Source organism: Festucalex cinctus, chromosome 2 (assembly GCF_051991245.1).
Source record: "Festucalex cinctus isolate MCC-2025b chromosome 2, RoL_Fcin_1.0, whole genome shotgun sequence".
NCBI classification, from domain to species: domain Eukaryota; kingdom Metazoa; phylum Chordata; class Actinopteri; order Syngnathiformes; family Syngnathidae; genus Festucalex; species Festucalex cinctus.
In genome coordinates this window covers 33516259-33543133 of record NC_135412.1, presented here as the reverse complement: position 1 = coordinate 33543133, position 26875 = coordinate 33516259, and the positions used below count along the sequence as shown (strand labels likewise).

At 40.3% G+C, this 26875-nt stretch overlaps 1 protein-coding gene across 4 annotated transcripts; it reads left to right on the top strand.

Annotated features, from left to right (window-relative positions):
• Window positions 1–41: 41 nt before the first annotated feature.
• Window positions 42–25579, top strand: klf15 (Kruppel like factor 15). Of its 4 annotated transcripts, XM_077514755.1 has the most exons (4): window positions 9750–10006; window positions 10816–10873; window positions 11219–12730; window positions 21549–25579. In XM_077514755.1, the coding sequence occupies exons 3-4, from the start codon at window positions 11313–11315 to the stop codon at window positions 21715–21717; spliced, it is 1587 nt and encodes a 528-aa protein (XP_077370881.1). In that variant the 5' UTR covers window positions 9750–10006; window positions 10816–10873; window positions 11219–11312; the 3' UTR covers window positions 21718–25579. The 4 variants fall into 4 exon arrangements, with proteins under 4 accessions (XP_077370882.1, XP_077370881.1, XP_077370880.1 ...); XM_077514756.1 differs by lacking the exons at window positions 9750–10006; window positions 10816–10873 and adding an exon at window positions 42–234; XM_077514754.1 differs by lacking the exon at window positions 10816–10873.
• Window positions 25580–26875: the final 1296 nt, after the last annotated feature.

The following is a 26875-nucleotide window of genomic DNA, read 5'->3' as shown; positions in this document are numbered from 1 at the left end:
AAACAAAAGACTTAAAAAATGTCATGAAGGCCCTAAAAGTGGATATTCAACTTGTGACATAAGAAAGTTGCCCGCACATCTGCTGCTGTATGCCAGAGTGAAATGCATTTAGTCATTATGTGAAGAGAGACGCACCTCCCAAGGACAAAGTTATTGTCACACATTCACTGCCAGCCCAGTTACAATTGATCTTTAATGTATATAGCTGTCAATGACGGAGAATGAGTGTCGAGGGTGAGTATGCCTTTAATTCATTTTACATTTCAAAATGTACTGTAATGTTTTGTTTTTACACTTATATTCCAGTAAAGTTGCTCTTCTGTCGCACATCATCAGTTAAGTGTGAGTACACAACATTTGACAAACATTTGACGTTTGCTTCTGCTGGACATTTCAAAGGGATTTGAATATTTGAATTTTTTTAAATGTGCCAAATTACGACCAAGTGTTATGTAGTGGGCGGCACGGCGGCTGACTGGTTAGCACGTCCGCCTCCCATTACTGAGGACGCAAGATCGAGTCCAGGCTTTGCCCTTCCTGGGTGGAGTTTGCATGTTCTCACCGTGCCTGCGTGGGTCTTCTCCGGGTACTCCAGTCTCCTCCCACGTTCCAAAGACATGCATGGCAGGTTAATTGGGCTCTCCGAATTGTCCCTAGGTGTGCTTGTGAGTGTGGATGGTTGTTCGTGTCTGTGTGGTGTGCCCTGCGATTGGCCGGCAACCAGTTCAGGGTGTACCCCGCCATCTGGGATAGGCTCCAGCACCCCGTTACCCTTGTGAGGAGCAAGCGGTTCAGAAAATGGATGGATGGAACAAAGTATTTGCTAAATTATTAATTAACTAACATAGAACATCATTATTAAAATAAATGATTTAACCTATTTGTGAATGCATTTCAACTTTTTTTTTTTTACCTGAGCTACAAATGATTACCCAACTGTCCATAAAAAAAAACAAAAAAACAAAAAAAAGAATCAAATGTGGGCCTTTTGAACATGAAAGTTTCCCCATTCAGCCCTGCTCTAGATGATTGCAGTATATGCACTCTTGAGTGCGAGTTGCGAGCATATCTAGGCAAAATGCAAGCAGACTTAATCCACCAAATAGGATGAGATGTGTGAGAGTAACTAAAAGCCATCTAAGCTGTCTGAGATCTTTAAAGCACAGGGCGGGTGAGGGTGTTTGTGTTGGCGGCCGAGCTCTTTTGTTTTGAAGTTGAGGATGAATAGATAGGAGTCGGACTATTATTTAGAAAGTGAATGACCTTTCTTTGTGCTGAATTTAACATGGTGGCCCAAAAATGTGGTGGTCCATTTTCTTTAGCCCAAACACATTCATAAGTGTTTTTCCCCATTTTTTTTCCTACATACGTGCTCGAAACTATCCATCCATCTTCTTGACCGCTTATTCCTCACAAGGGTCGCAGGGGGCGCTGGAGCCTATCTCAGCAGATTTCGGGCAGTAGGCGGGGACACCCTGGACTGGTTGCCAGCCAATCACAGGGCACACAGAGACGAACAACCATCCACACTCACAAGCACACCGGGGACAATTCGGCGCACCCAATTAACCTGCCATGCATGTCTTTGGAATGTGGGAGGAGACCGGAGTACCCGGAGAAGACCCACGCAGGCACGGGGAGAACATGCAAACTCCACCCAGGAAGGCCGGAGCCTGGACTCGAACCGGAGTCCTCAGAACTGGGAGGCGGACGTGCTAACCACTCAATCACCGTGCCACCCAATAGATGTTGTACTTTCCTAAAAAGAAAACATTGAACGATTTATGAAGTTTCATTTTAAATGTCATATAAATCTTTCCTTGTTCCATAAAACATAATTACTAGTTTTCATGAAACCACTGAAAGTCACAATTTAGCGCAAAACTAAGCTGTTCACATGGAAGATGACCCGGAAGTGTTTACGACGCAGCTAAGGTGACATGGTAAGCGAGAAAAACAACTTTGCGTTCCCTCGCAAAACAACTTTGCGTTCGAACGCAAAGATTGCGTTCCCTCGCAAAGATTGCGAGGAAACGCAAAATGTTTTGCGAGGGAACGCAAAATGTTTTGCGAGGGAACGCAAAGATTGCGATGGAACGCAAAGATTGCGAGGGAACGCAAAGATTGCGAGGGAACGCAAACAAGTTTGCGAGGGAACGCAAAGTTTGTTTGTTTTTTTCTACCATGTCACCTTAGGGGCTCCGTAGATATTTAACCCTAACACGACCCAAAAAAGGGAAAGGGGTTGGTGCATCGATTGGCCGGGAATCATCGGTGTTCAGTCCCACATAGGTGCGAATGCACATTTCTCCTTGTGCTTGTCTAGGATAATACCAAAAGAATGCAAAATCCACCAATGCGTCCTTAAATGGTTCAGGTCCTATTTGGAGGAAAGGAGTTACTTTGTGACCATTGGAAATTTTGAATCTGATCGAAAGGCCATGACATGTGGGGTCCCTCAAGGGTCAGTCCTTGGACCCCTGTTGTTCAGTCTGTATATGTTACCTTTGGGTCAAATGCTTCAGAACACCGATGTTGACTATCATAGTTATGCAGATGACACACAACTGTATTTATCGATGTCCCCAAATGACAGCAGTTCTATTAACGCATTGTGTCATTCTCTAGAGCAAGTTAACAACTGGATGAACCAAAATTTCCTTCAGCTGAACGAAAACAAAACGGAGCTCATTGTTTTCGGCAATAAAGAAAAGAGGATTGCTGTTAAAAAAACAGCTTGAGTCACTGTCTTTAGAAACTAAAGACCAAGTTCGAAATCTTGGGGTACTAATAGACTCAGATCTGACCTTCAGCAATCATATTAAATTCATCACTAAAACAGCCTTTTACCAGCTGAAAAACATATCCAGACTGAAGGACTGTATGCTTCAAGCAGACCAAGAGAAGCTTATCCATGCTTTTATCTCCAGCAGACTAGATTACTGTAACGGTCTTCTGACTGGACTCTCTCAAAAGAACATGAGACAATTGCAGCTCATTCAGAACGCTGCAGCTCGAGTTCTGACCAAAACAAAAAGATCAGAACATATTACTCCAGTACGTAAGGATTTACACTGGCTCCCTGTCAGCTGTAGAATCGATTTTAAAGTTCTGCTACTCGTCTATAAATCACTAAATGGTTTGGGTCCTGAATATATCCAAGAAATGCTGATTGAGTACAAGCCCAGCAGGGCTCTGAGATCCACAGACTTGGGCCAACTAGTGGAACCCAGAGTTCGAAGCAAACATGGTGAAGCTGCATTTAGCTATTATGCTGCACACAGATGGAATAGGCTGCCAACAGAAGTGAAGTCAGCCCCGAGTGTAAATGCTTTTAAATCCAGGTTAAAAACTTTGCTTTTTTCAGATACCTTTGATTAGGGATTTTTAAACAGCTTTAATTAAGTGTTTTTTTTTATTATTATTATTTTAAACTTCCTTTTGTTAAATGTTTTAAAGTTTGTTGAATAATGTTTTAAGATTGTTATTATATGTTCTTTTTAGTCAATTTTGTAACCAATTTTCATTTATTTTTCTTCCTCTGAATGTTAACTACTGTTTCTTGATGCTTATGTGTTGTCTTTCCTTGTGTAAAGCACATTGTGTTGCCTTGTGTATGAAATGTGCTATACAAATAAACTTGCCTTGCCTTGCATTGCCTTGCCTTTTAGACTGTGCATTGCGCTATACTTGCACTGGGCATGAAAATACTCCCCTTAGTCTTTATGGCGACTCTCTTTTTGTCTTTTAGGCTTAGGCTCTCCTTTTACTCTTTAAAAAAAAAAAAAAAAGTCTCTCTGTGTACTCCGAAGTCTTTGAAAATGTTATTTTCAGTTAGTACTTCTCTTAGAGGAAATGCTACTATTAATCTGCTACATTAACCAACATGCATGCTACATTTTTTTTTTTTTACTTTTTTTTTGCTTATGCAATTATTTATTTTGGCTCGTCAGAAAGACGTCTACCTGGGACACTGTTATGTAACTCTTTCACCCATCCAAAGTGACAACTAGTGTTGTTTGACTCCGTTTCATCAATCAAATGGCGCCAGGCAGTTACATGACTGTGCACCAAGTTTGTGGCCCTGCCCACACAATAGGAAAGTATTCAAAGTTAACTCATTTATGTGAAGTATGGCAAAAACAATGACGTGATTCAGAACACCATACTTAGCTTGTGCTGTTTCACCCGTGTAAATAAAGAAATTGTTTGTTTGTTTTTGGATGACCATTGTGGGTGAATTTGCCTGAATTCAATTGTGTCGATCTGATAGTCATGTTCAGATTTGAAAAATAATAATTAATTAGAAGTTACACATACAAAGTTATCATTTTCACTTAATAATTCTTTTTCAAGTAACTATTTCTAGTTTTTACTTAAGTTACGGTATAATTTTTAGTACAGTACGGTACTCTATTCTGAGTATTATTTTTGGGTCCTCTGACCACCTGTACCTCTATGTAAGGAAATGTGGTGCGGTATGTTCATGGGAAAATGATGTGGTTTCTTCAATATTGCAGCAGTAGCCACAGTACACTCGCTTTACACAATGTTGCTGTACATGTGTGCACTGAACGTGTACTGTGGGTGCCTGCTGCTCTTGACAGCCTGGAGCTCACACATGGTGGTTTTGTGTGTCACGGTGTGTTTCACGTTTTTCCCGCAAAGTCCAGAGCCATAAATCCCACCGTCCCCTTCTGGTTACTTCACAGTCTGCGGTCGACCTGCTTTGAATTCTGCTGCCAACTCAGGGTCTTAACAACACTTCTACAACAACGTTTGCTTGTTGGTAGAAAAGGCTCAATCATTTGCACCTCAGCTCATGTGTAAACTGAAGTTGACGTAGGCTACAGTTTGCTGCAATTGCACAGTCGTAGAATTAGACCATTTGCGATAAAAGTGACATTGAAACAATTTTTTGTTTTAAATTGTTCTGTATATTTTGGCACGGTATATTTTGCACTTTTATTTTAACGTGTTCAAAATAAAACATTCATTCAATCATTACAATTGATTACAATATTTGCTTACACCTTTGAAGATGTAAGAGAAGGAATTATTATTATTATTATTAATAGTAATAATAATAATAAGAAGAAGAAGAAGAAGAAGAATGAACTTGAAAAATATATAACTTAGTAAGAAATCAACTCAAATTCGGATTAAAAACTTGTTCAGTAGCTCCTTTAATTACCGGTATGTTGATTTTATTCCATTGTGTCAACGGGTTGAAAGATTAATTAAATAATTGAAGCATTCATTGCATTCTCATCTAATAAATTCTGAAAATGTCTCATAGGTTACATTGTGGCTTTTTATGACTGTGGCAACGGGCCCTGCTAATGTTTGTAGGGGTTAATTATTGTCCAAATGTATTCCTGTGGTTATCACTGTACTGTGCTGGTTCTTATTATATTGTGTCGCAGATACAGGCTGTTGATCAATACTATGAATTGGGTAAATTGATGTACAAAGTAGTTTTCCCAATCTTTGACAAATTCAGACAAGACAAACAGAGAAGTCAGAGGGCGATTTTACATGACAAGTTTGAATGGCATGAGTCAGGAAGATGCGTATTTGGTGAGACACTCAATAAAACAGGTTATACACGGCTTACATACAACTGTGCAGTATAAAATCAGCCTCAAATGGATTATTACTCTTTCATTTTTGTGGTCAGAAGTTGTACAAATACTTCTATTACCAATATCCTGAATCACAGCACTCCTGTCAGAACTCTTTTTGTGTTCATGATCATTTTAGCCTTGACAAAAATGCACCTAAGATGCCCACATTTTTCCCATTTAACTTTTGGCCGGTTGTAAGAACCACCAGAGGGACTTAATCATTTTGATTCATTAAGTCCATGTGGGCCTTACATAATATGGCTATTTGTTGGTATTTGCGAGTGTGAACGCACCATCTGGTATTAATTCATTTGTTGGGCAGTAACAAGAACCTCTGTTTACCTCTTGGCACTATACGTGTGGCTAGTAATATGCGCTCACTGGACACATCATTTAGTACGAACACACGAACCAATTGGATCCAGCAAGAAAGCTGTGTTGAGAATTGTTGCATCTGTTCTCTGTAATGGAATCCAATACGACACACTCTAACAAGGACTAAATTCCTCATAGATTAAGATTGAAAACTAGGTTGACAAATGCATTTTTGCAAATTTAAAAAAAGTAAATAAATAAATAAATAAATAATAAGGGTGGGTTCATCATGTGTGTTAAGGTACCTTTAAGAACCTTTGAATGTTCATATTCATATTGAGATTTTTTTTTTTTTTAGCCTATCCTCGGTTATTTGGGGGGGGGGGGGGGACACAATTAAAAAAATAATAATTAACTCAGTTAATTGCTCTTTGGGTGCCCTGACCAAAGCAGTATATTGCTTTGGCCCCATATGGTGGCATCTTGGTGCCCAAGAAACAATTGGAATTTAAGTGAATTGTATAGCTTCTGTTAGATAAAAGTAGTCCTTTCCCACCCATATTGTAGGGAATTATAGTACAAATCCCTTTAGTGGTGGCATCCTTACTGGAAGATTCTCACCATTCACTGCAGAATCTGTCCTTTACCTCCTGCGAACAGCATATTTACTGCATTGAATCTTTGGAAGAACTAATGAAAAGTTCATTGACATTATCTGAAAGTAATTCATTGAACAGTATGCTAGTTATTGTACAGTGTGGTTGTATACTACCGAAAACATTGTAATAATACACACGCAAGTAAATGATTGATCTGATTGGTTTGGTCATTGTTCGTCAACTTTAGTTTCTTAAGCTTGGCCTCTCGAGCAAAGTCTTCATTAGTGCAACTGCAAACGGACTTTTGATATGGAAACATTTTAATCTGACATGTTTCGAAAATAAAGACTTACTTGTGTCATCTTGATTTATATTCAGGTCAACCATGAATTTCAACAGTTTTTCTGTTTTGTTTGACAAGATTCAGCAGATGGAAGGAGCCAAGAGTTTAAAGTACATGGATGGAAAACTATGCAATGGTAGCGTTGTTCGCATTTGTGAGTACAATTTGGTTGCTTTGTTGTGAACATATCCAGAAAACTTTAACTGCTAAACAAGCTGAACGTCCATCCATCCATCCATCCATCCATCCATCCATCCATTTACTACCGTTTACCTGAGGTCGGGTCGCGGGGGCAGCAGCTTTAGGAGGGAAACCCGGACCTCCCTCTCCCCAGCCACTTCAACCAGCTCCGCCGGCGGGATCCCAAGACGTTCCCAGGCCAGCCAAGAGGCATAGTCTCTCCAGAGTGTCCTGGGTCATCCCCGGGGCCTCCCGCCAGTAGGACATGCCCGGAACACCTCCCCAGGGAGACGTCCAGGAGGCATCCGAGCCACCTCAGCTGGCTCCTCTCAATGCGGAGGAGCAGCGGCTCGACCCTGAGTCCCTCCCGGATGACCGAGCTCACCCTATCTCTAAGGGAGACACCCTGCAGAGGAAACTCATTTTGGCCGCTTGTATCAGGGATCTTGTTCTTTCAGTCACGACCCACAGCTCGTGACCATAGGTGAGGGTCGGAACGTAGATCGACCGATAAATTGAGAGCTTTGCCTTTGGCTCAACTGTTTCTTCACCACGACGGACCGATACAGAGTCCGCATCACTGCAGACACTGCACCAAACCGCCTGTCGATCTCCCGCTTCATCCTGCCCTCACTCGTGAACAAGACCCCAAGATACTTGAACTCCTCCACTTGGGGCAGGATCTCATCCCCGACCCGGAGAGGACCATGGTCTCGGATTTGGAGGTGCTGATCCTCATCCCAACCGCTTCACACTCGGCTGCGAACCGCTCCAGTGAGAGTTGGAGATCCCGGCTTGATGAAGCCAACAGCACCACATCATCTGCAAAAAGCAGAGATGCAATGCTGAGGCCACCAAACCGGAACCCCTCAACGCCTCGTCTGCGTCTAGAAATTCTGTCCATAAAAATTATGAACAGAATCGGTGACAAAGGGCAACCTTGGCGGAGTCCAACCCTAACTGGAAACGAATCCGACTTACTTACAATGCGGACCAGACTCTGGCAACGGTCGTACAGGGACCGAACATCCCGTATCAGGGGGGCCGGTACCCCGTACTCCCAAAGAACCCCCCACAGGACTCCCCGAGGAACACGGTCGAACACCTTCTCCAAATCCACAAAACACATGTGGACTGGTTGAGCGAACTCCCACGCACCCTCGAGGACCCTGCCGAGGGTGTAGAGCTGGTCCACTGTTCCACGGCCAGGACGAAAAACACACTGCTCCTCCTGAATCCGAGATTCGACTTCCCGAGGGACCAGCACCCCTGAATAGACCTTACCAGGGAGGCTGAGGAGTTGTGATCCCTCTATAGTTGGAACACACCGTCCAGTCCCCCTTCTTAAAAAGGGGGACCACCACCCCGGTGCCAATCCAGAGGCCCCAATAAATTACTAAAAGATAAATCTGAATGACTACTAAGGTTTACAAAGTAACTTTACAAAGTTATCACAGAGTGCTGACTTCGGGTGCAATGAACTCCGCCCTGTTTTTGAGACATTTTGGTAAAAGTGTCTTGGTAGGGCTTCTGTACGAGAAGAAATGAGCCATGGTCGTCTGATTTGCAGCAGCAATTACAAACGCTGAAATGTTGTCATTGGCAGAGTTACCTTAGACATGTTGGCGCTTTTTAATGAAGAGGACAAGTATTACCAATTACATCAACTGCAGTGCGGTCATGGCAGCGGGCAAATCTCAAAAGAATGATACAAAACTAACTTAAAGTAAAGGGAAGGGAAAGCCAAACCCAAGGCCACTGAAAAAGGTCTCATATACTGTAATTTAAGTTGTGGCAGCAAATCAAACTAAGTAGGAGCCAGTGAAGTGACCTCAGGTGTTTTGAGGAAGTCTATCTCTTGTCAGTTGAAGCAAAAGTTCCATTACTGATGTCATTAGACACCATGTAAACAAACTCTGCGACTTGTTCACCATGGGGTGACCTTAGGGCTTCAGCTATGTCCTACTGCTATTGCCAGGCATTTATTCTTTGTTTTGGCCCACAGCTTGCTACTATATTAAAAGGTAGAACAGCTTGCACTCAATATTATAGTTTGACAGTTCATGTTTACATTCATGTTATTTATGTTTACTCCTGGTTTCCTCCCGCATTCCAAAAACATGCAGATTCATACCCTACCTCTTGGTCATTTGGGATAGACTCTTTGTAAATGAAAACAAGTGGTATAAAAAGATGGATGGATGACTAATACATCGATTTATAGTCTTTGAGCAATAATATATAAATGCTATAAGGCAAGGTAAGGTTAGGGAAGGGTATGTTTTACTATATAAAACAAACATCTCCTTTCACCTCCATGGGCAATTAACCATGCATGCTAAAACGTTAGCTGACATTTTCTGTACTAGCATTTATTTTTTTTAATTTATTTATTTAAATGAAGTTTTGGGACCCAATTTCCAAATAGCCCTACTTTTATTTCCTTCCATTCATCTCATGCGGTCTGCACACATGATCGGATTGAGGGCAAGTCTTTTTTTTTTTTTTTTTTTTTTTTTTTTTAAGCAAATGGGGACAAAACAACAACAGAGAGTGTCAGGTTCATGTTTGTGTTCTGCACATGACCCAGCCTCTCTCACTCCATTGACGCCATTCCCTCACGACGGCCTCCTTTTATAAGCAGATAGCCAATGAAAACGCACGGAACAGGCGAGCCCTCTCAAGCCGAACCCACAACACCGCCAGAAGAGATCATGTGACTAAACTGCAGAGCCCAATGAGAAAGCGAGAGAGGGAGTGCGAGCATGTGTGTGCATGCGTGTACACAGAGAGAGAGAGAGAGAGAGAGAGAGAGAGAGAGAGAGAGAAATGCGCCACGCACCCTCCCGCGGAGCTATCTCACCATTATGCACGAAGGAACATTTGGAAGAGAACGCATTGCATTCAGGAGAATTAAAACCTCGTTTTTCACACGCACAGAGGTGAGAGAATGCACACGCATATAGGCTACACACACATTGTGCAGTGCATCGTGTAATCGTGTACGTGATGTTGATTTGCCGCAGAGTGATCTCGGAGTCTTCTATGACTAGCCTACACATAAACAAAAACAGAACCCAACACTTAGAGATGCAAGAAGGGTGTTTTACTCTTTTACTATACTGTAAACTGTCAAAATCGTGACCGTATGCGTAGTTTTCGTTTTGTGTCATCCATGTCTGTAGTTGTTTGGATACAGTACTTTCAGCAAGGCAGAGGTTACTATAGGGCAAATTACTCCACGCTCAGCTTGCCCTGCATGTTTGCATCAACAAGTGATCTTGTTTTTATTTCTTTATTTCTTTCCTTATTTTTTTACCTTCACTCTCTTCATAAAGCCTTTCGATCATTTTCAGAAAAAAATGCCTTATTTTATAGACTCAATCAGGGCATCAGCATTTACTGTACGTAATGCAAATGTGTCAATATTCGTAATATACGTGCTCATTATGTTAAATACGTTAAAAAAAAACGCATTTTGGCACAACTGCACTATTAACTTTGTAAAGTGAGATTTGCTCACCCCAACACTAGATGGCGTGCATCCCCACTCATTTCAACTTGTCCTACATATGCAACTTTTTATTGCTTTAAAATATCAAACCGCTACGGTTCTATTTATAGGGCATTTGAATAATAAGACATGTTGAAAATCATTCTCATTTGCAACCGTGTTGTGATTAGTGCCATGAAAATGGAGCAAAGATGCTATCGTTTCTGTATCCACTGATTTTATTTTTTTCCCCTTAAGCCATGTGGCTCCCTCACTTAGAGGCAGGCTGGCAAATGGGAACTCCTGATTCCACATGGTCAGTGTACGCCACACCAGCTGCTATATACATACACACACACTGCACTTCTTTCATGCAGGCGCTGCACAGAGGCCAAACAGTCGTGATGTTCAGTCTCTCAGTTTGCTGGCTTCCACATTTCTGTGAAGCTTGCAGGACACTTGTAGAACATTAACTTCAAAGTTGACGTTGACAAACAGAGTGATGCTAGATCAGTAATCAGTGTCAACAGATCATTTTAAAGCAACTATGATTCAACTTTACAGTAAATGGCAACATGTAGGCTATTTTCTAATAAAGATGTGTTTCCAAAAAGGATATCCTTGCTCTAACTGATGATTCCGATTGTTTTGTTTTCCACAGGAGGATGAAATCCTTTTTCATTAATATTTAGCCCAGTCTCCAAACTTGATCTTGAGTGCAGAGCAGAGTCCAGCTGCCATTCATCCTCACAGGAATGGTGGATCACTTACCGCTTGGTGAGGAAACCTTCCTGTACTGTACTAGCTTATCGACGTGTGACCACAGTAACCGTTGCTGCGATGCCAGCGAGCGGGTGTCCCGAGGCGTCATGGTGACCGACGCGTGCGTCTACCACCCCTACCAAGGGGCATCCTCTTCACCGGGGCTCTCCGAGGATGACGTCAGCATCTCCTCAAGCCCTCGATCTTCGATCTGCTCCAGCCCGGAGTCCTCGTCGCCCAAATCCCACGCTCACGTGAGCTCCAGCTATGAGAGCAAGAGCTCTTCTGGAGGTGAGAGTCAGGACAGCCTGCTGGACCTCCTCCTCTCACAGGAAATGACCAACTCAATAAGCTTCAACATCAGCAACAGCAGCTTGCTCTCCTCACCACCTTCTTCATCTTCCACCGCCCCACTTTTACCCATGGGCCTCGCTTGGGAGTCGAAGAGGGATCAGCGGATGGGTCTCCTCCAAAACCAACCCAAAGAGGATTATTGCGAGTTCCCCATTTTTCTGGATGAGCTGCAGGATCCTACGGCGCTCCTCTTTCAACCCACTCTGGAAGAGATTGAGGAGTTCTTGGAAGAGAACATGGTGATAGCGATGGAGAAGGAAGACGAAGGAAGTGATGAGGCAATGTCACCAACGGCAGAGTTCTCTGAGGCTGAAAGCGCAAAGACGATAGCTAGAGAGGTTTTACAGAACTCAGATCAGACTGTACCCGTGGCGCATTCTCCACTGTCCTCCCACAGAGAGACCAAACAGACGCGAAATGCATCGAAAATGGACAGTTCATCAACAGTCGATGTGAGCTGTATAAGTTCCAGTTCCACTTTCAGTGGAGTGGATGGAATCAAACAGGAAGATTGTGGCTCTCCATCAGCCTCAGGAGAAAACAGCAGTGCTGCTCCCACTGTGCCGGTCATCTTACAAATCCAGCCCATCCAGATCAAACAAGAGCCTCAGTCTTGCACCGTATCAGACGCTCAAACGCAAGAAGCTCACTTGCAGAAGCCTCAACCGACACAGGGTCCATCGGACATCAAGATCGCCCAGCTCCTGGTCAACATCCAGGGCCAAACCTTCGCCTTGGTGCCTCAGCTGCTTTCCCCGGCGAACATTGCATTTGCAAACAAAAATGCCTCCAAATTTGTGCGGATCGCACCGGTGCCCATTGCTGCCAAACCCACCGGGCTTGAGGAAGGCGGGTTAGGTAGCGGATCAACAACAGGCGCCCTCGCTGGAGGTCAGAGGTACCAGAAGAGTGCAGTGGCAGACCTTATTAAAATGCACAAGTGCTCTTTTCCGGGCTGTAATAAGATGTACACCAAAAGCAGCCACCTTAAAGCTCATCTGAGGAGGCACACTGGAGAAAAGCCTTTCGCATGCACATGGCCTGGTTGTGGATGGAGGTGAGAAAAACACATTATTACTTACATAGGCTCCCAAATTGTGGCACAGTAGGTCCATTTCTGACCTTCAAGTAACATTGCAGGGCCGTGATTGGTCCAAGACCAATCATAGAGATAGAGACATGATCTTAATCTGGTGTTAGAGATAGACCGATAAGGTTTTTTCGGGCCCGATATCGATACCAATTATTAGTAGTGAAGGATGCCGATAACCGATATTTGGAGCCGATATTCATTTTCACTAAAAAGGGACATCAAAATTTTGAAAAAATACAAACTCCAGCTCTTATCTTTTTTTTTTTTTTTTTTTTTTTAAAGCATATGTTTATTGAGCAACTTTTAGGGTTAGTAAAATATTTTTAAGGGGGTTTTTTTCTACACGAAATAAAAGTCTTCCAAAATTTAAAAATATCCAAAGTATTAAATTTTTACTTATCTCAGTTTTAATTTCAACCAAAAACAGAAGGTGCAGAGAGTTCCCAGAGTCGACAAAAATGAAAATAAAAACTTTTTTAAAACATTTACATTTAAATTAGTTTCCTGAAGTTAACACTTAAAAAAAAAAATGGATCTATTATCGGCCATATGATTCGTCAAAATGGCCGATGCCGATATTTCTCAAAATGCTAAATATCAGCGCCGATAATCGGCCCAGCCGATAATCGGTCTATCCCTAGTGTTTACATTACATAAACATTGGACCCTAAAGATTTAATAATATACAACATGAACAAGGATAGCTTGTGAATAGTATGAAAGAAAATGAGTATATATGGCACATATCTTGGACATAGTCTACTGAATGCTTATGTGGGTTTTTTTTGTTTGTTTTTGTAATTGAATCTTTATCATCGATGCTCTTGTACTTCAATTTTTATTTACCAAAAATAAAGATTCAAACTCACATAACATACCTATAGTGCACATAAAACTGTACTTCCCAAAGAAAATAACTCAAATGGAAACACCTCCAGGGTCAAATTGTTACCATGGTACAGACAAAACTTAAAAACCAAAAAAAAAAAAAAAAAAAATGCAGTTATGTGAATCATTATTAACATATCCTTTAAGTGAGAGAAGAAAACTTGAAGAGTGTTTGAATCTTAAAAAACAAATACCAAGTAATGGTATATAAAATGAGGCTTCAAAATGGTGAAAAATCAACCCCTTCCTTGCTGGTGCGCTCCAATGCTGTTGGCGTGTCGACTGAATGCATGAAACCATGCCCGGCTCAAAAATTGATGCTGTTAAAAAAAACAACCTTATTCTGTACGAAAAATCAAAAGTGTTGATAGATGTATACACATACTACATGATGAGAACTCGCTCCATAAAACAATACCCATGAATATGAAGAGGGAGATTTGACATGCCCCTTTTGAACTGCATTCTAGCATTGCAAAACTAATGTCCATGCTTTCCATTAGCTTTTTGCCCCTGCCAACATGGCTGCCACGTCAGCACATCTGTTAGCCTGCTCTAGTCCTTCTATAGGCCTACTATACTGTACAGTATATCTTTGACAATGGTGGCGCAACCCAGAAATACGTATATACATGTACAGGTCTCTTGTCTGTTGATTGCACCAGAGCGCCAATAAACAACGGTGGCCAATTCGGGGACTAACAGACTTTGACAACTAAAAGGGGTACAAAGTGGTGTTTGTTAAATCTTGAGTCTGTTGTTAAACTTATCTTCCACTGTACGCTATAGTTGTACTGTAGTTCTAAGTCACTACACATTTTCAACAATTACACTATCTCTTAACATGTCCAATGCATTTAGAAACAAATCTCTGAATTCCATTTGAGTTCTTTAACTGCTATGTAAGTATAAAGTTAGTTAGTCAGAGTTATTACTTTGACACCTGTAAAACATTCCTATACATGACTAGAATGACAAAGGAATATAAATGTGATTTGTGTTGCCGATGCGCCTCCTCATTAATCTTACTTTTTGACCTGCTGTCTTACAAGTATAAAAAATAAGTTAAGCACTGTATATCTATAACAAAGCACACCACGTGACACAGTGACGCTTTATTTTACTACTATTATTACTACTTCACTATTATTTCAAAATCACTCTGCATTCCACAGAATAATAATCATAATCTTAATGATATTATGACTTTTGGCTTGTCATCCCGTTAAGCATCACTGCAGTGAGTCATCCATATTATTTGGTTTGGCACAGTTTTCACAGCAGATAATTTATATTGAAAACAATTATATGCAAGGACACTTTATGATGAAGTGGATAAGAAGACTGAATCATGATATTGTTTGACAAGCAGCAGAAATTGCAACATTATATGTCAATTCAGGAGACAAAATATTTTTTAAAAAAAATGTTTGAAACTGTGTTGATGTGAGCTGGTTCTGTGTCGCCACTATCTGTGTGTTTTTGTACTATGGTAAAATCTCAGATTAGATTAGAGTTTCCTTTGAAGTTAGTTGAATGCAGACTTTGCCCCCTGCTAGTTATTGCACTTGTTTGCTCACTGTCTGTGAATTCTTCCTACATACACATACACACGGTTATTACGGAATCAAGTTCAAAGTTTTTAGCTCATGACGTACATACAAATTTTCCAGTCAGCCAGGTTGCACAAAGTATACAAAGCAGCAAAAAGTTAGATCTCCTCTTTAACATTTCGACTGCATCCAAGTAAAAGCAAGCCATCTTTTCCAAACGCCAACTTTCACCTTGCACCTCCCCCACATGTGGTTTTTGCTCAAGTTGTGTCTTGGCCCATTTAAGACAAGAGTTCAGACGAGCAAGTGTTTTCAGCTATTTAAACTGTTTCCTTCCCAATGACTGTGTTGACTATGGTAGCTGCCTCATGTCTAAACATGTTATGTAACATAGGGTTGGAGCAACTTTATGAGGTCTTACGAGGTCTGAACACGTGTATAAATGCAATGTAAACTTTTCCATTTGGAACATTCACACGAGTAGTACATGCAGATGGGAACAGTATTCTCCTCTTATCCCGTTCTTGTTTCTCTCTTCTTCTGCGACAGTGACATGCAAACAGGAAGTTATTACATAATTGTATCATTTCTCGATTATACTGTGGGACGTCTAAGGTCGGAAACAATTAGTTGTGAGAAGCTGATCATTAACTCATTGACTGCCATTGACGGAAAAAGATGTCAAATAATGCATTTTTGCTGGGCTGGCAGTGAATGTGTTAAACACAATGTGCCAATATATTTTGTTTTTATATTGCAGCCTCCTTTTTTCATTTTTTTTTTAAGGCAAATGTTGCTTAAAAATCCATCAATTTTGGTTACATCTCATCTTAAGTCATTGACTGCCATTGACGGAAAAAGATGTCAAATAATGCATTTTTTGCTGGGCTGGCAGTGAATGTGTTAATTTGTTCAAACATCATTGTCAAGGGAGAAATGGAAATGGAAACAATCATAAAGAGCAGTTGAACAACAACTTTATTAACTGTACTGGTAATGTTTAAGTAACACTACTACATTCTCAACTCTCTTACAACAGTAAAATAATAATAATAATAATAATAATAATAATAATAATAATAATAACTGAAAACAAATGTAAGATGCGGTGAAGAGTGGAGCAGCTTCATTCATACTGAAGAGACATACTAACTTTCCAGTTTTGTATTATTCCCCCTTAATTTTAGGCTCTTTTCCTGGCAACAACTGCACTATTAGATCCTTGATATGACATCAGCATTACAACGTAATATATAGCTCTCCCTTCCTGCTCTTCACCCCCCGCCAGGATCTAGAGGTGACCTGGGACGTCCTCGTAAGAGTAACTTCAGAATAGATCCATGTGTGAGGAGTAGGGAAGAGTCGTATTTCATTGTCCAGGCTCCTACATATAACTTGCAGAGAGTCATATTTTCTCTCTGCCACATATTTCTACTCATTTTATCCCTGTGCTTCCTTCATGCTTTACGTATGTTATCATCTGGAAAAGATGTAGTAGCTGAGGAGCAGTCCCATGTAAACATTGAAGTTGAACACAGGCGGGGTACGTAACTGCAGTTGTGTTCAGCTCTGACCTGCATAAAGACTCGTATTTACGGTCATGTTCGATGACTGAAACAGTTTAATGTCATAACATTCAAGTCTGCGTACACACTTGACAAGCCGTCACCTGATCAGCGGCTTGTCAGCTGATGCATTCTTTGTCACGGCTGTTGCCAGGCGGTCACACCGACTGATTTATCTTTGGATTGTGACACCTTTAGATGAATGCAAACTGGAGAATGAGAACAACTTTGTTGACATGACGATGATCCACGTGAGAGTCTGATTGTGACCTGTACACATTGTTCAAAGACAAATTCTCAAGTGATGTTGTTAGGCAAGCAAATGTGATGGAAACTGGTGACCAGGGAGTTACAATAATCGAGAGAAATAACTCATATTTTTTTGGATGTTGTTCTTATACAGGTACAAGTTAGACTGTCAAAATGTTCAGAGATTGAAAATAGGTTTCTCCTTTGCAGTTGAATGTTTATCATTGTTTCAAGGTGAGGAACGACAGTGTAAATCGAGTGATGTTTTTGGCCAAGCAGCAACCCTTCTTCTTGTTAATTTAGGTGTAGCAAGTTGGAGGACTTCCAAAATCGAGGTGATATTTTATCTTATTTTTTACTCTTTATTTTTTAAATCAGATCTAAACAAAACATTATTTAGTCAATTGTATGGCTGAAATGGCGCAAGAAATATATGGTGAACAGAACTGGACCAAATACTGAGCCCTGAGGAACCCCGTGGTCACCAAGGTTGTCTGTGATTGCTTACATTGATTAATATGAATCTGTTGGTTGCAAAGATTTTGTTTTTGAATTTGAATGTGAAGAGGTTTAGCTGAGAGCTTCAGGTTTTTTGTTTTTTTTTGCAGTTCTGTGAAGAGTCCTGTCGTTGCATTTCACTTTTTTCTTTGCTTCTCATTTAATGTTTAGACTTGATCACATTTTGGATGATGGATGTTACATTTTCAAATTTTAATTATTGGTACTAGCTTTGCTGAGAGTAGTAGTTGTCTTTGTGCTTCAACAGCAAACAAATGGCAAGATGTAATCCATAAAAGTAGCTAAATATGTAAAATCTTTTTACTCTGATTCACATAAATATGTCATTAATTTTAAGTACATTTCATGCAATTACATGCCATTCTGTTTTGCATCCATGAAAGTAACAAAGTTTGGACTTAATTGATTAATATTTGACTATAGGCTCTATCACAGTCATATCACGGCCAATTTTTAGGGCGTGTGTGTGCGTGTGCGTGTCTGTGTATCTTTAAAACGATGGTCCCGCCATTCTCTATTACCATACTGAGAGCTACCACAAAACCTGTGAATATGTGCTTCCCACACTCTTGATATGTATGCTATGTGCACGACTGCAGTCACGCCATGCTAGCCCTACGGCGAATGGACTCAAATGCCCTCTAGCCACCCTCAGTTTTGAACAGTGTAACCTTGCATGCTGCACATGGAACATGCGGTATAGAGGTGGCAAAACTTCACACGATTTGTTGTGGGGCTGTTAAAAAGCAAGGGGTTGGACACAGACGGCTACGTGATCTGCCCAAACAAAATTGCGAGTTAATATCCATGCATCCATTTTCTATATTGCTCAGCCTGTTCAGGGTCGCGGGGAGCTGGGGTCTATCCCAGCAAACTGCTTTCTGTACTGGTTGCACTTGCCAGTCAGTTGCAGCGCACATACTTTATCATGCTAGCTACTGTATACGCATGTCATATCAAGTAGGGTGATATGTTCTTATGATTGAGGCATGACCCAGCTTGAAGCACAGATAGTCTACATGGAGCTCATATGTGGTTTCACCATTTGTTCCCTGAATTAAGATCATTGGGTTTTATCTTATGTCAAAAGGTTCTCCATTCGCTAGGTTTTGTCACTAGTGGAGTAGGCTAATTATTTTCTCTTGTTGTCACAAAACCAGATTATCATCATTTCACTATTTAGATTATGTTCAGCTCTGAAAGTTTCGCTAGTTATGTCTTTTTACAATCTACTGCATATTAACACTTAAAAATGTTAAAGGCTCATCATCAAGAACTAAAAGACCCCGTCATAAAATCTTGTAAATTGTACAATAACTAATATTAATTAAAAATAAATAAATAAATACTTGCCCCTATGCCTGGTATTACTACACCATCAAGATAAATAAACATTGGCAGTAACGCAAGTGACAGCATATAAAAACTTTACAATCCAATAAAAGCATTTACAACACAGTCAATTATCTTCAGTCAGTCCTTTAAAATTGTCATGTATGGGGTGTGATGGGCTGCGATTGGCTGGCAACCAGTCCAGGGTGTCCCCCGCTTACTGCCCAGAGCCAGCTGAGATAGGCGCCAGCATCCCCCGTGACCCTTGTGAGGAATAGGCGGTCGAGAAAATGGATGGATGGATGGGGTATGATGGGTGGACCCAAAAGCGGAGAAACCAGGCATGAAGAGGAATGACAGGAATGAGAAGAACTTTATTGACCAGACTGTACGTGGACTGATGTGGCATGACGGCGCAGACTTGGGAGGACGAAGGTGGGCAGACTTGGTATGGCGTGGCGACATGGCGTGGCGTGGAGACATGGCATAATGGGATGTCTTGGCGTGGATGTCTTGGCGTGGATGGCTTGAGTTAATGTGGAGAATCTGACCAGACACGGAGAACTTGAACCGACATGGAGAAAGCTTAACCAGACTAAACTAACCTGACCGAACGTGGAATAACCTGACTAACAGTAACACAAGACAAGACAAGACAAGACAAGACAAGACAAGACAAGACAAGACAAGACAAGACAAGACAAGACAAGACAAGACAAGACAAGGTGCTATATAACAATACAACAATGCTCCCACAACGCGTGAAACAACCCCACTCCCTAAATACCAACACTAACGAACACTAACAATAAACAGCTGGGACACACAGTGGGCAGAGGGACTAATTAGAAACACACAGGTGGATATACTCAGATCGAACGAGACAGGGGAAAAACACCAGCCCACCAGACAACAAAACCCTCTCACCAAAATAAAACAAAAACCCAACTCAAACAAAACTGAAACGTGACCAAAATAAGTTTTTGTGCCTTGAAAATTATCTTACGCATAACAATCATTTCCCCCAAAAATTTGAATTATGTAACGAGAAAACTAAAGCTTTATTACAAAAACCTGAATCCTACAATGCAAAGTGAAAGCTGATTGGATATTTTCATTTGTGACATCAAAAAAATTGCATTGTCAATCTTTGGTGTTGATCACTGCAACATTGATTGATAAATTACCAGTCAATCAATGAGGACAACTGAGCATTGTGTACTGTGTGCAGTTCGTAAAAGCACGCCCTAAACAGAAACATTAGCGTCATCTAGTATCAATCATTATTTATGGTGTCTTTATATGAGAATTATCTTAAAGATTGTCAAATACAAAATAATCAGCCTGTGGTGAAAAGTGTCAAAATGTATGGTGACGCTAGAGTCAGATTTCAGGTTAGAATTATTATTATTATTATTATTATTATTATTATTATTATTATTATTATTATTATTAATAATAATATTATACTGTACTCTCATTGGTCTCTTACCCTTATTGACGAAGCATATAGTAAAAATCCAAACGTATCCAGAGTTCATCCTTTGATGCTCGCAAAACTGAAATCTTGATGGCTGAGGTTTTATACAACTTTGCAGGCCTGTTTTGGTCGAAATCCAAACTATGTTTCAGTGAATTACACTGCTGCACTTGCTTCAAAAGTGTCAAATGATTCTGTATCAGCGCCAACGATAAAGTCAGCTCAGATGCATCATAAGTAACTCGAAACCAGAAAACATTAATCATAGTGCCAATAAATTGTTTGACTTTCTGATCTTGCATTTCCGTTTTTAATAGTACATTATGAACTCTGCCAGCTATCCACTCTTTAATGTGGGGACATTAAGATGATGAATAGAATAGGTTATGCAATTCATATCTAAGGTGGCAATGGCTTGAAATAACTGAGTGACCACTCCGAATTATCGCCATGGGAGAAAAATAGGGAAGCCGCGGAGGATCAACTCATGTTACAGATTACTCAGACCTTGGCTTTACTAATACATAGAGGGACGCACGCAAAAGGTGTGTGCTGAAATGTGCGGCCGCTCCGCTATCATCCACTTAAGGATCCCCTGTCATGATATTCGCACTGTGGCAAGCCCATGGAGACCAGAGGCCGGGCAGGCCAGGAATAGACGAAGATTTGTGGCGCTCATGTGTTGGAGCTAAATATGGGCCATCTCCTCAGAACGGATGCAGCCCAATTCACATGTATAGAATCAGCATCATGCTCAGATTACCGTCATATAAAATTTGCTTTCATGTTATTTGGAACCTTAGAGCAAATTTGTGACGTAACGGGTCATCAGGTTTGCTGCAGGAAACAATCCAATTTCACTTAAAAGGGAAGTTAGCAATAAAAAAAATAAAAACACTTTGCGATGAGTTACACACGGAAAGCACCTTAGTCGTACTGGAGTGTAACACTAAAAGTTATTGTACAGTGGGTGTGTGTTCGTTTCTTAAAAATCATTTAATTATCATTTACAAGTAGTTTATCTTCATCTACCTATGACAGCAACCCAGAATGCTTAAATCCATCCAACAAAGTTTTGTGTAAAACAGATGCTCACATTTCACACTGACTAAGTAATTTAGGGAGTCAATTGAGATGAGATCATTATGATTGGAGTATATAATTGCACTAATATGTCCTAAATCCTGTTCTGGCAGGTTCTCCCGATCTGATGAGCTGTCCCGACACCGGCGCTCCCACTCTGGAGTAAAACCATACCAGTGTATTGTCTGTGAGAAGAAGTTTGCACGCAGCGATCACCTGTCAAAACACCTCAAAGTCCACCGCTTTCCACGAAGCAACAGGACAGGGCGCTCTACAAACTGACCCCTTCGACCCCGCTCTGAAAGACTGACTCTAAGTACTGGGCGGGCTCATGTGACGAAGGACAGATGAGGACATTGGTTAAAGGAGTTGGCGCAGGACTTGTGTGTTCAAATGCGCATGTGACGTACGTACTGTGATCATTTGATGGCTGGCAATGAAATGACTATATAAGGTAAACAAAAATGTTACTTGACACACAACCCTCACAAGTGGAATAAGCTTCTTGTACAGAACAACTTTATTTTGTCTCACTCAATCATGGGACTAATCAAAATTGAAGATCAATATGATATTCAGAATATTTTTATATTGTTTATGTCCAAAAAGCCTTATACAAAAGTTGCATCACTGAGGGTTCCGATACTGAGAAAAAGAAAAAAGAAAAGAAAAAACCCAAGTGACTCTTTTATGCCTTTTGGAGCCATATGTTGCCACACAGGATCAAGAAACACATTTGTTATGATATTAATTCAACATGTTGGACATTTAATTGATGTTGTATGTGAATAATTGTGGCCTTGGTTTATTTGGTCTCCTGTCAAGGGACTACAATGGATTTGGTCCTATTCAAGCTTTTAGACCAGAATTAGGCAAACTTGATCCTCGAGGGCCGGAGTCCTGCAGGTTTTGGAGGTTTCCCTCTTCCAACACAAGCTGATTCCAATCAACAGGATCATCAGGCTTATGCAGAGCTGGCTGATGAGCTGATCATATACCAGCTGTGAAACATCCTAAACCAGCAGGACCAGGACACTCGAGGACCGAGTTTGCCCACCCCTGTTTTAGACAGTGCTTCACAGCTGAGCTTTCAAGTTAAAACAAGTACGCAATTGTTTTTAAACGATCTTTTCCAGGCATTGTTCAAGGGAGGCAGTCATTTGTTTTCAAACTGGAATTGCTGGTCTATGTCAAAGCGACAACCTTACATATGTTGCAACGTTTAACTTGTCATCTTTTAAGTCCCTGCATGTAAAGTGAGCGTTTTATAAATTGTCACACCACAGAGACGAATGTTCGTAACAATCCGGCCAAAAAAATAAAAAAAAGCCAAGTACTGTTTATAAAATGAGACTTCAAAATCGTAAAAAAATAAGCCTTGTCTGCACTTGTCCACTGAATTCGCTGAAACCACGCCCCGTTCAACTGTCCATCAAATACCAGTATTACGACCTTCTTATGCTAACACATAACTACATGAGCCGTGAAAATATATCCGCTTGAAGCCTCTGGAGGCTGGAATATATTTCACCTGGTTGTCATGGGGTGTGTTTCCACACTGTGACAATGAGGATGTATTTTGTGGATGTAGGTATTGCTTGCTAGCTAACTGCACGTCGCACGTGCACCATGTAACGGCTGATGTGGATTAAGGCGAGGGGAGTGGCGATCAGTGTCAGGTCAGAGGCGTGTCACTGGTTGCCTTGCCCAAAATAATCAGGAAAACTAAACTGTTTATAATAGCAGCTATATCTCTACAGTTGAGCACTAAATAGTTTTCAGTCTGCACGTTTTCAGCAATTATCTTCAAATATGTATCATGTATTTAGAACAAATCTCTGAATTTATTTTGCAGGATTTTTAAGAAATGAGTACTGTACAGTATGTGAGAGCCAGAATCTGAAACATTTCAACACTCTACCAGTTACAAGTCTCAAACAATCATCCTCAAACTGGAATTATAGGACAACGCTAATACCCTAATAAAATATGAAGTACTCTTTTGTTTCCGGTAGCAAACCATTCAAACCCTCCACCCTATTATTCTGGAATCTGTCGTCTATTTCGAAGCAAGAAACCTATTGATTTGAATGATATTATACAAACACTGTCTCAGGTAGCTCGGATCGGTTTCTTTTTGGCAATGTACTAGTCGTAGCTTTTAACTGGTTGGATTCCAGCTTCTACTTGGTCAATATCAGAACAAAGCTCTATGGGTATTCAGTTGTATCGATCAGGCAATTGGACGAGGTGTGCCTAAATCTGTCACATCTGAACCTGTTCCATTTCAGCAGTCTCAACTTGACATTGATCGTGTCAGATCCAAGATACTGCAGTTCAGCTCTTTGCTAATCAATGAAGGCTTTGCGGGGCAACACGCTGCTTCTTCTTCCATACATTGAAGAGTCAACGTTGCATCGACATTCCTTTGAGCTTTGAATACATTTCTTTGTTGAATGGCAGGAAAATAAAACTAAAAAGAGAAAATTGTAGAAGAATAATGCTGACCGCTAAAATCATGACACTGTATAATTTACACTGACATGCAAAACATTTTTGGTTGTCTGCCCTCCCTGAATATTTTGAGAATTGTCGTGTTGTTGTATTGTGGTCAATCTTGACTCAGATCTCAGCAATGCCTTGTTCGCCTCATCTGGTCTCAATGTCTATTATCTGACTTCTTGTCATACTTATGGCAAATGAAATCAAAAGTAGGTGCTGGTTTATCTTTTTTTGTATCAGGAAACACTTTGTAATTCTGTTTGTTCGAAGTGAGCCATTTCGTAAAACTTCATGTCCCTTTAATTCTTCCTGTCCCAGATGTGAAACAAGTAGTAACATAACTTGCCAAGGGACACATTTTTGAACGTGCCAAACAACTTCTCTGTTAAAATCAAATACCTATACAGTAGTGTACTTTTTACTTAACATCTTAATTTTTTGACAGATTTCATATTTCACATGAAATAAATGATTTATAATTTTTTTGTGGCCATTTTGTTCAATCTGGAATCCTATTACATCATCCAAAATAAGTCCAGACCATGACAGAAAATACCTAGCATCACAAACCTTCAGATTAGTCGTGTTGTTGATGCTAATTTAAGATATATAATAATGTGTCGAACTTTGCAGGTTAGAAGAAAAAATTGGGATGCATAGATTTTAAATCCAAGAGAAACTCAGAATGTGATTTATTTTTATTTTTATGCTGCTGGTTAAGAACAGTGATATATCTTTAAACAGACAGTGGTAACTTACTACGTTACCAAATCATATCATAAAATTTACAAAAATGAGCAGACATCGTTTGTTTGTAAAAGTGCACAGAAACAAGTCTCTGTCCATCAACGTTATAGCCCACAGAGGAGTGAATTTGGGGTCACCGTGGCAATGATTTAAACAGTTTTCTACAAATGTTTACTTATTCTTATGGGCTGACGTTCGGCATGTTTATCTACCAATTGGAATCTATTTATCTTTAAACTGTTTGCTTTATTGTCTGGTATCAACAATGACACTGATTAATTTATATTCCTTATTCAGCCTGGCCTGAAATCATATCCCTGGGTTAATGGACAACTGAAAAACTTGAAAATATGACATTTCCTTGCCTCAAAAGTTACCTTTGCCCTTGGGTTGTAAGGGAACAGCAGCTTTTGCTTCCAGTCACATTATGTATTCTGTCTTTTTTTTTTTTTTGTCTGTGTTGTAATAGGTAAGGAATTGTGGGAATGCTAACAAATTGTATCATCAGTTTGACACTAATATAACAATAGATTGCTGAAATATAATTTGGATAATTTTCAATGTTTAAGATGCAGCACACAAAATTGGATTGTCATTTTTGTCAGTTGTTTTTATAATGTAAACTCATGAATGTATGTTGTATATACATTTCAAAGGAGTAAAGTACATGTTCTATGGATCATGAAATATTTTCTGTAAAGAAAGTGTACAATAGATACAAATCTATATTTATAACATGTACCTCATGTCAAAAACAGCTTTATTAAAAAAGTTTTGTAAAATTTCATATATGCATAGATCTTTCGATGCTAAAAACGTGAAATTTTGATTCCTCCACCCAATTGCCTTTACAATAAAACTGCATGCATGTACAATAAAAGGAAGGCAAAGCCAATTTGTTTTTATTATTTTTTTGTTTTCACTAGAATTTAAAAAAGAAGAAGCAATACCACAAAAACAGAAATTATCTGCATCCAAAAAAGACGGGACTGAAAAAAAATGGTGGTAGGACAAAGATTAAGGACACTTTTCAACACTTCCCTGAAAATGGTGTCAATTGATATTGAGCGATTATGATTTTATAGTACTTGTTATTAATATTTTTGCATTAAGTACAGTATCGGCCATTTTGGACAGTTACGTGATCATCGTGACGGATCGCGTGCGTAAAATACACATTGAATGACATGGCTGCCAGTGACAACAAAGAGACTCACAAGCAATTATTGCATCCCACGGCAGACATCAACGGTGGAATTACGCCTTATAGCAAAGCACTTCTTCAAAAGCAGTACAGCCATGGAGGACTCGCCAAACATTTGTGTCCAGCCGAAAGTGAAGATGAAAGGAGGACACGTTCAGCCGGCCAGCTCATAGCGAGTCGAAGTTGGGGACCGTCTGCAAGTTGCGTGTTACAGGGGCTCAAATTACCAGTCAAGTCACCATTGACATTGTTCACTCTAGAAATGTAAATTGTGGACGGTCCCTAAAATGGACGGTAAACATCCGGGTGACTTTTACTCTTTCAGACCATGCTACATGTTGTGTGCTAAGCACACTTTAGTCCACATTAGGAGGCCACACCCCACTGCTCCACCCCCACACGGAATGACATGAAACCAGACATGCTGAGGATTTTACTCTGAACAAAATTGGCACAGTGTTTGGGATAGAAGACAGTCTTTTCTTGCCCATTACGTCAGCTAACTCCCATTCAAGTGAACGACGGCAGCTATTATTTACGCACGGGATACGTCATCACAATCGAGTAACCAGGATAATGGTGTTCACCACTGTATGTTCAGGGAGAATTCAGGGAATACGATGCCAGAGATATTAGCACTTTTATTCTTTATACACAATGCCTAATCCAATACTGTAAAATGAGTTATAAGTCTTTCATTGCTTTATCAAGAGTGTTCAAATCCTTATTTGACCATAATCTTGAATATATTGGTGCTGTAACAATGACACTTACCGCCTAAAAATTCAAATTAACGTGAAATAAAAAGGTGTGGATGCTATCAATATGATGCAAATTGCTGCCAAAGGTAATACATGTGTTTCATTATTGACCTTTTTTTTCAGCGCAAGCCAAAGAGACGGAGCAGTTTTAAAATTGAAGCCCAAAACTTAATATAGATCTCAAATACTTGGACTGGATAAAAATTATTGACTATCCTTAATCCGC

Coding starts and splice junctions, on each gene's coding strand:
- klf15 (XM_077514756.1), top strand. CDS start 11,313: ATGGTGGATCACTTACCGCTTGGTGAGGAAACCTTCCTGTACTGTACT. Junction 12,731..21,548: donor TGGCCTGGTTGTGGATGGAG/GTGAGAAAAACA, acceptor CTGTTCTGGCAG/GTTCTCCCGATCTGATGAGC.